Source organism: Chanos chanos, chromosome 2, assembly GCF_902362185.1.
Source record: "Chanos chanos chromosome 2, fChaCha1.1, whole genome shotgun sequence".
Classification (NCBI taxonomy): Eukaryota; Metazoa; Chordata; class Actinopteri; order Gonorynchiformes; family Chanidae; genus Chanos; species Chanos chanos.
The window spans coordinates 27211016-27221770 of record NC_044496.1 but is presented as its reverse complement, the minus strand read 5'-3'; the positions used below and the strand labels follow the sequence as shown (position 1 = coordinate 27221770).

The window sequence follows — 10755 nt, the reverse complement described above, 5'->3', positions numbered from 1 at the left end:
CATAGGACCAAAATGGTATATGGGGTGACTAGTAGGAACATAAGGATTTACATGGAAATTGCTTGATGTATGGTTATTAAGGGTACAAAGCGCCCTTAATAATACTGATATACTGATATATACTGATTTTGGAATGAAGATGTAAAGTAACTCACAGCTACAGATACATAGGTGATTACACAAGTGTGTGTGTGTGTGTCTGTGTGTGTTACAGATATTTCCATATCTACAGTGCAAGCCTGTCTGGATTCCACCGAAAATTACACACTTTATATTTACCACATTTTGTCAAATGCAGTGAAATATGAGCGTGGAGTATTCGCTGGCTCCCTGACATTTCTGTGGACATGAGTAATCCTCATTCAGCCCCACACTCCAGCATTTCTGACTTAACCAAATACAGATGTGTTTCATGCCAAATGATTTCAAAGTCCTCCTGCCTCCACCCCCTGCTCTGATTGGCTGGAGCTTAGTTCTGGAGGAGGATCAGCCCTGGTCCTGTCTGTTGGGTAGCATAGAGAATTGAGAAAGTGCATTTTTTGAGTGTGGTGCCCACTGCATGATGGCTTCAGCTCACGACAGAGCAGTCTTACAGGCCATATTCAACCCCACCACTCCATTTGGAGACGTTCCTGGATTAAACCAGGATGAGGAACTCAAAGATGATGGTAAAGTGAAACCTTTATTTATCAGAGGCATTCATAAGAGTAATGTTTCATATTGTGTAGACTGGTGTTACATCATATTGAGTTAGATGGTGGTAGGCTAAGCATAGGATATATTTTTATTTAAAGCAGAGCTTTTTTAAGCAAATGTTGAGCAGACACAAGTAGACACTTTAAGTCAAACTAAGGTTATGAGATTACTTACTTCACAGCCTTCTTTTTTTTTTTCTTCAATAATTTAAATTTGTGGGTGTGAAATTTAGTTAGAAAGTGTCATGAATTTACCTTACATTTTTAAAATAACATTTCATGAATTTCTCACAGTTTAGCTTAGCTTAGTTTAGCTTATCTGTGCCAAAATCTTTAAAAAAAGACTTTTATGAGTACATGTGACTGCACAAACCCCTGTTGTTAATTCAGTAATTATCAATGATACCTTGTTTCAAAATAATATATCTATAACTTCTATGCATAAACTTTGAATTTGTGTTTGTCATGTCAGCATGATTCAGCAACACTCTCTCCCCTCATTCCAGACAGTTCTTTTGACCCCGGGCTTCTGAAGCAGGTGAAAGACCTGGAGCTGCAGGGTGTCTCAGAGGCCGAGTCAGGGAAAGTGGACTCTGCTCTGCGGACGTTTTCCCAGGCTATTCAGATCTTGCCTGACCGAGCCTCTGCTTACAACAACCGGGCCCAGACCAAACGGCTGCTTGGAGACGCTGAAGGTGAGACGTTTACATTACAGAAGAGGCCGACTCCTAATCAATTTCCTGTGTTTCTACAGTGGCACCAGCAGTTTACTGGAACCTGTAGTCCAAGACTTGGACTGTTTTAAGAGCACCCTCTACACCAGGACTACAGGTTGTACTAGTGCTTCATCCTGCTTTGTTATACTTGGAGGTCAGGCTTTAGACATGCTTTACTGATGCTGAAAGACATTGTTTTCTTTTTACCCAGATCTGATCAGACCTGGTCCTTTTAAACCAGGCTTAAGTGGTTTGAGATTAGCATTTTGTAAATATCTCGTTATAAGTGGCACAACAACAGAAACAAACAAGCATTTAATTTTGGAGCCAAATTATATGTGACTGCATCAGCAGATCTGCAGATCGGGAGATAATTAAATTCAAATTGACTCAGAGTGTATGGATTTTTCACTGCATTTTGGAGCAAAAACAGACAGAGGAGAAACATGCTGACAGCCACTCTTAAGGGAATAGCTTTTACATTATAACAAAGGGAAAATTCTGTGGCTCTCCAATAAAATTTACACAACTTAATGTACCACATAGGAGATTAAATGAGTTCTGTCAAGGCACACTATTTAACAAGAGCACTGCAGAAGGACAAGAATGGTTCTAACCACCATATACTGCACACCTCACAAGATGTGCACAAACAAAACCGCTGTTAACAGTCCTGAATGTGTTATTTCTTCTGTTTCCTTGTACAGGGAATGAGCTCTCAAGCCTTTGCCCCTGAGTTCACTGCTTCTGATGTGTAGCTTGACAGACCTGCTTTCGGTGTTGTGCATGGTTCACTATGTTTACCTGTGAGGATATGTATGGACATTCTGGGAGAGATTTTGTTTGTGTTGTGTGTGTGTGTGTGTGTGTGTGTGTGTGTGTGTGTGTGTGTGTGTGTGTGTGTGTGTGTGAGTGAGTGTGCGTGTGTGTGCGCGTGTGTGTCCCTGCTCTGCAATGTGTGTGTAAGAGAAAAAGAAAGTGAGTGTGTGTGAGTGAGAGAGAGAGAGAGAGAGAGAGAGAGAGTTTAGGAGAGGAGAGTTAGAGTTTGTGCTTGGTATTGTGTATATGTGCTTGTCTGAACAGCATCTTGGTTTTGATTTATTTGTGTGTGTTTTTACATTTTCTCTTTTTACTATGGTTCACAAATACTGGTCCCTGGTTTTTGACTTCATGATGTTTTTCTGTGTAGCTTTTGGGGTAGGATCACTTCGGGAGGAATAAGTTTGAAAGAATAATTATTTAATATGCATACAGCCATTACATACCATACTGTTCCCTCCTTTGAGTCATGCATCCCTGTAAGTGTGCATGGGCTGAACCTTTTAACACTTGGGTCTTGAAAGGGTAACCCTGGGATAGAATTCTCTACTCCCACGGAAAGGAGCACAGATGAATGCTGTGTTAGTCATTCCCTCTCTGAAACTGCTTACTTTAATTTTCTTTTCTTTTTTTCTTCTTAAGATACAGTGGGTCTGCTCCACTCGCTTACACTCATCTGTCCCATTAGGCACCAAATTCACCAAACTTTAGCATGTCCTAAAGAGAAATGCAAAGTATTAATCACAATGTCAGCCAACATGTTCTTTTCCACATATTATCTTCACTAATCTATTCCCTCCCTCCTCATTTTCACCCACCATCACTGCCTTTCCCTCTCCCTTCTGTGCGTGGGTGTGTTCCATTAATGTGGGTATGGGTTTTCTTTTTGTTTTTGTTTTTTTCCTTTAATACTGACACTTGTCTTGTTGCACTGCCAGAGGTACTGCTTTGTCTAGTTCTTCAGCTTTGTCGTTGTTGTTGTTGTTGTTGTTGTTGTTGTTGTTGTTGTTGCTGTTGTTGTGACCTCCTGTAAGTCAGGGATCCTGTACAAGTTAGCTCAGAATAAATCCATAAACTGGATTTATTACACACGGACTAACAAGCCTTGGCCAATTCATACAGTTCTGCTCCTTCATTTTAGTCTGTGACCTTGAGCCCTGACATTGTGTCTATCCTTGCTGCTGTTGTATTTGTGCAAGCATGCACTGACTGCAGTGTTTGTCTTTTCCTCTCAGTATTGTGTTACTGCTACTGTGATATCCATACAAAAATTGTTTGCTACTTTATTTTGGGTGGCAGAAATATCAAGTCGACTAAAACAGATAATCTGTACATATTTCTTAGGATAGAAACAATCCTCTGTTATATACACGTAAGAATATATTGACTCTCTTGATAGTCCAATACATTATATTCTCTCTGCTGTCATGGTTTTGTTCAGTTTGCCATTGAAATGAAATACCCAGAGTTTGAGTTTTAAAAACAAATCCTGCAGACAAGAGTAGGCCTCATTTGTAGAAGTGAAATACTAGTAACCTCAGAGGAACCTCACAATCATCCACATTCTAATGAATTACACAGGACTGCTGGGCTCACCCAGTCAGTTTCCTTTGTTTATTCCCATTGTAAATAGAACTATGGGCTTATTTTTAGTTCAGCCAACTCTAGCTCTCCAATACTATCGTATCTACAAGGATAAAAACTCCTCTGAGGTTCTGAGGTTCAGTTACAATACTACATCATTCTAATTGGCTGAACCAACCAGTTTAATGAGAAAAGGCTATTGTTTTGTTTAGATGATTTAGAAATTGTAATTGCTTGCAGTTTTTTTATGTCTTTATAACTAATGAAGCCATTATATCGCTGTATTCCGCTACATCTCTAGGTCTGTCTTTGCACAAATGGATGACTTTTGCCCTCCATTACGCTAAGTTGAACCGACCAAGTGACGACTCACAGAGAGATAAATCCCCTCTCTCACTGCGTGAAAAGAGGTGTATTCGGCCTGGAATACTCCTGTATATTCTCGGATACTCCACAGATTATCGGCTGTATCCGTCAGTTTGCAGCTCTGTTACGCGGCATGGAATACTCCTGAATATGTACCGTGTTTTGGGGTCTGCCTAGAGCCCTTAGTTGCCATGGTGAATAATCCCTTGGGGGTGCTTGGAAGGGAACATTTGCACTTCACACCTTGGGCCACAAGGTATCCTGCAATTGGTCAAAAGTCTTTCTTTGGATTGGTGGAGCAATGTCTTGCCCCTCCTCTAAAACCCTTCCCCATTGGTCCATTGTGGGTCCCCAGACATGAATTCATATGGTTTATATAATAATAATAATTATTATTATTAATATTATTATTATTGGTGGTGTTGTTTTATGTTCATAGGTAGATTGTATAGATAGTCTGGCAAACAAAAATGAATTACACAAATTTTATTATAAATAAAGCACATACAGTATAATATAAGGCATATAAATTGACAAATTTTATATAATAAATGTACAATATATAATAGAATAGAATACATTAGAACAGAATATACTGTAATATCATAGTATATAATACAAATGCTTTTGGGAGCATAAATGAAACTCTAAATGTTGAGCATTCCAAGAACAACCAGCTTCCGTGGTCTCTATTCTGAATGCAGACAACTCTGTGCTAGGCGGGAGGGACCCACGCTGGCCTTCCATCCAAAATGGCGGCGTCCTCTTCAGAAATTATCTCTACTGATGCGGTCCTCCATATGGCAGCCTCTTCCTCAGATTTAAAGACCACTAGCTCTGGCCTTGAGCAGATGCAAAACACAGTGAAAACAGAAATTAGATCACTTGAAAATAGCAAATGGAGAAAAAGTCTAAGTACTACTAGGGAAATGATGTTTTGACTTACTCTTCTCCTCCTTTGCCTCATTCGAGTGGCGATCCTGCCCCCTTTTTGTTCTCTGGATTCACCCGGTAACTCTTTCGAATAGTCTCAGTCGGTCTTTCAGGATGCTAGAGAGAAAAAAAAGCGGAGAAGAAAGGAAGATTGATTAAAAGTTCGTTTAGAATTCCAAGCATTGCTATGAAAACAATCGCGACGATATAGTCTACCAACAAAAACACGCTGTCCCTACCTTGTCCGTGGATCATATCTGTGGCGTGTTGTTTTCAGCATTATGCATTATCCGCACAGATTCCTGTAGAAGCAAAATTAATACAAGAGTTAAATTCAACCACCATTAAGGGATAAAGCAGATAAAGAAAATGTGAACAGAATGCGCGGCAGTCAAAGACGAAAGCCAGAAGGTTACAGAAATAAACTTACCGAAACAGAGTTATTCCCCGCTCGTCTTCTTTCTCGGGCAGACTCCTCTTGCGCCTCTTTGATGGGACTCCATCCTGTCCAACCGCCGATTAACATTCTCCATGAGCGTTACTGCTGTTCAGACATCTTCGTTAAAAAATGCATTTAACGGGGACACCAGTTGTTTGTTTTCGTTCGGACTCGGCGTTGGAAAAATTGGATATTCCCGGCGCACGAGTAGCCTCTCCACACCGCTGTCCGTTCGAAAACTTAAGTGTTCTTTTGCAAGCCATCTTCAAAATGCACACTATCGGACAAAATACGGAGGTACAACTTCTGTAATCCTTCAGTGACTCGCTTCTCCTTACCTTACTACTTGTAACCCCTTCCCCAAAGCAAATTTCGCGCTGCAGTTGCACACAATGCTATTGGTTACTGTCACCCTACGCCATGCACGCACAGAAAACTGATTGGACAGGACTCAACCTTAGATTCTAAGTGGGTGGTTTGAAAACGGGGCGCGTCCTCGTACTGAGGAGAGACATTCCGAACAAACAAGCGAGAATCAACAACAAAAACTCCTATGCCCTGTAAACTTTTTTTTTTAAGTCCTGTATCCTTTGTCCCGCATCCTTCATACTGAGATAATGTCCCGCATTTTCGCCGGTCGTTTGGTTTTTAACTGTCAGAAATAACAAATATATGGATCCATTATTTTAACCCGCCCGCACATGAGCATAGTTTCTAATCTATTTAATAGCGCTATGTCAAAAGCAGTAAAAATGCAACATAGGCGAGTTTTTTTAAAAGCCTTGCTTTCACCAAATGGCTGAGAGGAGAGCGTTGAGGGCGGTCATCAAGAGTCTGTGGCGGCCGTCAATCAAACTGTGCAGCTGTGGGGCCGACGAATTTCTTTGCTACGTCACAAAAACCAAACTTAGTAAAACTTTACAGATATGAAGATAAACGCTGTCAGCCGACGTCATGGTCAAAAAGAAAGGAAAAAGTTATTTTATCCCTTCTGACCATGCTCTCATCCAATAGAGATTTTGGGCTTGATATAAAGATTTGCATTGAAATTGTTTTATTTTATGTAATATTTTATTTTGAGCCTTATTTATTCTTATAGTTGGATTTGGTCAGGGGTTTAAACTTGAAAGACCTGAGCTGTAATGATGCCTGCTGCTTTGCTTAAGTACAGTTGCCTTTAATGGGCCTGTAATGGCCAATGCATGTGGATGTCTATCAATACAAGTGTATACAAGTGTTTTCTTATACAGTTTAGACTGACATTATATCTAAGTTTTACATCATCTCTCAGCATTAGTAACATGTCCCATATTGTCCCACACAAACTTACTACTTGTCCCCCATTGGTCTGTTTGCATCTGGTCACCCTGTACCTTTGACCCCAAGTAAAGGACAGCTGCATAACCATCAAATATGTAATTAATGAACCTCTCATTTAGACTTTTTTTAAATTATGTTTTCAGTGTGTTTTTGTATGCTCCATTTGAAGTGTCCATTGTAATTTACCTGCACGACAGAGCAATGACATAAAAGGCTACATGGGCCTACCACTGCTATATTATACACCATGCAACACCTAAGAAGTTTGTGTGGTTATCAAAATATTGGCTAAATATTACATATAGGCTAACTGCTAGAAAGTTACAGTGAGGAAGGGGGGCAGGCTTCTATACCCAGTCCCACCTAGACCACTGACTGTTATTAGCATTTGAAAGGCCAAGCCATCAGCTAACGACTGTGGTCACGCGGATGCCTGAAAACTGCCGTCTAACAGCTGTATTCGGACATTTGCAGGAGTTTTCAGGTCCGCATGACAAAGTTCTGCGGGCATCCGAATACCTCCGGAAAACAGCAGGTTTAGCGGAAGTTTACTTTGTCCGGACATTTCCGAATACACCACTTTTCACGCAGTGTCTGATCCTGGGATGATCCGGAGGGGTCTGGGAATGCTTAGGACTGATCTGGCAGGAGCAGTGAGGTCGGTCATCGGGTGTTTGTGTGTGTGTCTAAACCCCTGTGTAATCCTCCTAGGATGCGGTGGAGGACCTGGAGCGGGCGATTTCTTTCTAAGCCGAGGTGTTGGGCGTACGGCGTGCCAGGCGCTCGTCCAGAGAGGACTCTTGCTCGGCTGGTGGGCAGGGATGAAGAGGCCAGAGCAGATTTGATACGGGCAGGCCCGCGCTGGGCAGCGAATTTGCCCGGCAACAGGCAGTGGCTCTAAACCCCTATGCAGCCCTGTGCAACCGCATGCTGTCACAAGTCATCAATAAACTACGTAACCCTGACGTTCCCGAGACGCTGTAGGGAAACAGTGATACGTTAGCACTCATCACATCTTCTGTACACACAACCTGAAGCAATAATTACAGTATGTACATTCACATTCATTCTCTTCTCATTCATGTATGCTTTCATATTTTAGCCAGCGTGTCCATGAACCAATGACGTAATATGAAAATAAAGCAAAAATGTGTTTAGACCCCAAAGAAGAGCTCAGTGTTTTCAGTCTCTCTATAATCTTGTAAAGAATCTTAAACAGAGTCGTTGAGTTATGGCATGAAAACATTCTAGACTATTTATTTATTCACCAGCAGAACGCTGTCAATCCAATGAACATTAAATTTGATGACATTTAACGCCTGGATTAACACGCATAATTCATAGGCTACGGAATATCGTCTCATAAAATTCATACAGATTAGGTTTATGATTTACTGAAAACATGTAATCACATTTTCGTAATCTAATACTGGGAATAGGTGCCAAATGGATAACCCAAGAGTGTTTGTGGTGCACACTGTATATTGGGAGGGCATATGGAGGTAGTTTATGTGGTCAATAGCGTTTGGGGCCATCTGTGATTTAGAGCAAATCAAAGGCGAAATACAATGAGAATGAGTGCAGTCCTTGATAGTCCATAATGTGAATACTTTTAGAATTATTATAATACTACTGTAACGTAATGCTATGACACAATCTATATTATACTGTATTATATTATATTATGTTATATTATATTATATTATATTATATTATATTATATTATATTATATTGTGCTAGTTTTGAAGGACAGAAAAAGGAAAAGAAAGAAAAAATTATGTACCTGTCTTTGTCTTTGCAACAAACATGCATCACTAGCCACTTTTTAAATTGTCCTTCTCACTTCGTTCACGCAATTACTCTGTGTGGCACCAGAGGGCAGCCTTAGTCCTCAGATATCTGTAAGAGGCACATTTCCAGAGACTCTCTTTATTAGAAATTGTTGAATGATTTTCTAACCATCCATTCTATGCACTCATCCTTAGTTCAAGTACAACCCATGCATTTTCAGTCAGTTTGCATCGATTACATTTTCAGAGCAGTTAGCCAGAGTATATCAGTATGATAGTCTGAAATGGACACATATTAGTGCCCCATTTTCATTTTTAAGTACAGATATCTATTGAAAACAACTGCAAACACCATTAGGGACTAAAATGAAAGACAATAGATGGGACTAGCAATTCGATCTCTGACAGTCATCATCATTGCTCTTTGTTGTAAGAGATAAGAGTCTGTAGTCCTTCACACAAACACTCTGGTTCTGAAATGCAGCCGTGTGCTATCGTAATGGCCTGCAGAATGGATATGCATGAGCTACATTTTCCCTTTAATCAATGTTTGTCCACAGCAACCAGGGCCTCCAGCCATTCTCTGTGTGTGTTGAAGAGAAGTCTGGCTGAGCGTTAACTCTTAGCCTCTTTGTCTGTGACGTTCCCCATACTGACCAAAGCCACAGGTTCACTCCTGCTCTCTGTATGGTAGAAAGGGCAAACCCTCAGGTGTTCTGCGATGGATGGCATGTCCTCAAACCTCCATTTATCCACTCTGGAGAACAGAGTGCTGAACTGCCATACCTGCAGGGAGGACAGGAAAAGGAGGGGGAGGGGTGGAATCTGTCAGAACTATTTAAATCATAAAAAGCGCCTCATGAAATCAAAATGTATAATAATGATAATACATAGCAGGCAAACTAAGCAAAATCTCAATCGGACACCACTGCAATTTTTCACTGTCTGTGTGGTGTAAAAAAATAGTCCAGACTAATCGAAAAAGAGAGGCTACTGTAAATGAATTGTGAGATAAGATTACACAGAACTTTTGCTCTCCTTTGATTTCAACAGCGTGTTCTTTAGACAGTAATGCCATAAAGATTTTGTGAGGTGTTTTATTTTTGCGTTTATGTGAAAGTAAGTGATAGATATTTGAATACTATCTCGATCCATCAGTTCTCAGCCCTTGCCTACTGTAGTATATCTCAGTAAATCCAAAGGCCTCCATGTTGAGGGCTGTGGGGCGATAGACGGTAGCAGTGGTGATGACTGGCGACAGAGCTATGGGAGCATTCCAAAACCCTGATACCATTTGGCTTGCTGAGAATCCCAGGGGCCACTCAGTCACACATTTACTGCCCAAACAATGAGCTCATTTGCTAATCATACAGGAGGAACTGGATCTGCAATGCAGCAGCTGCCATTCTGACCCCCCCCCCCCCCCCCCCCCCCCTCAAAAAGCTCTGTTTCCACTGGTTGTTTGTACTATGTGGCCAGATTTGATAGAAAACATGAACAAACATCAGACATAGCAGAATGGCCTGTAAAATGTGTCCTCTCCCTCACACAACTCTGACCTAAATACCACAGTAAATGCTCAACACCACAAAATATATATTTATAGTCTTTACTGTGACTGAAATTAAAACATAAATTTTATTAAAGCATCTAAAGTTTGGCTAGGCCTACCTGGAAACTATGACAGACATTCCTAAATAGAGTAGATGAAACATAGGATTTTTAACTTGGCTCTGGGTTTGAATGTTTTCCAGAGAGAAACATGGGCAGAAATTGTTGAAGAAGTTCAAAGTTTGTTTCAACAGAGTTTCAAACACACCTACTTTTCTGGGGTTGTTCCATTACGATTTTAAAACTATATTTAAAGAATATTTAAGAATGATTTAAACAACATAAGCAAAATTTGAAGCCCGTACTGCAGATCTGTCTGTTTTAAACTCTATATTTAGAATACATCTTTAATTTGCTCTGCTGAACAATTACAACAAAGTTTATAATCAAAAATAAGATTCTAAACTTTTCATTCCAAATGCTCAGTATATGCCAACACCATTTACTTGTGAGCTGGGAAGCAAAATCTCTCATTAAAAAA

The 10755-nt window shown here is 40.4% G+C and overlaps 2 protein-coding genes across 2 annotated transcripts in view; one reads left to right on the top strand and one right to left on the bottom strand.

Moving 5' to 3' along the window:
* The first annotated feature begins 525 nt into the window (after positions 1-525).
* Positions 526-8021, top strand: ttc36 (tetratricopeptide repeat domain 36). The gene is given in 6 exon segments (XM_030766439.1): positions 526-668; positions 1202-1391; positions 7586-7616; positions 7619-7667; positions 7670-7728; positions 7731-8021. Coding segments are annotated over 6 exon segments (564 nt in total). The 5' UTR covers positions 526-559; the 3' UTR covers positions 7857-8021.
* A 1257-nt stretch (positions 8022-9278) lies between these two features.
* Positions 9279-10755, bottom strand: part of LOC115804707 (F-box only protein 40) — a 38682-nt gene continuing 37205 nt past the window's right edge. Inside the window, 1 exon segment of the mRNA XM_030765214.1 lies at positions 9279-9449. Within this exon segment, the coding sequence (XP_030621074.1) occupies positions 9279-9449 (171 nt within the window).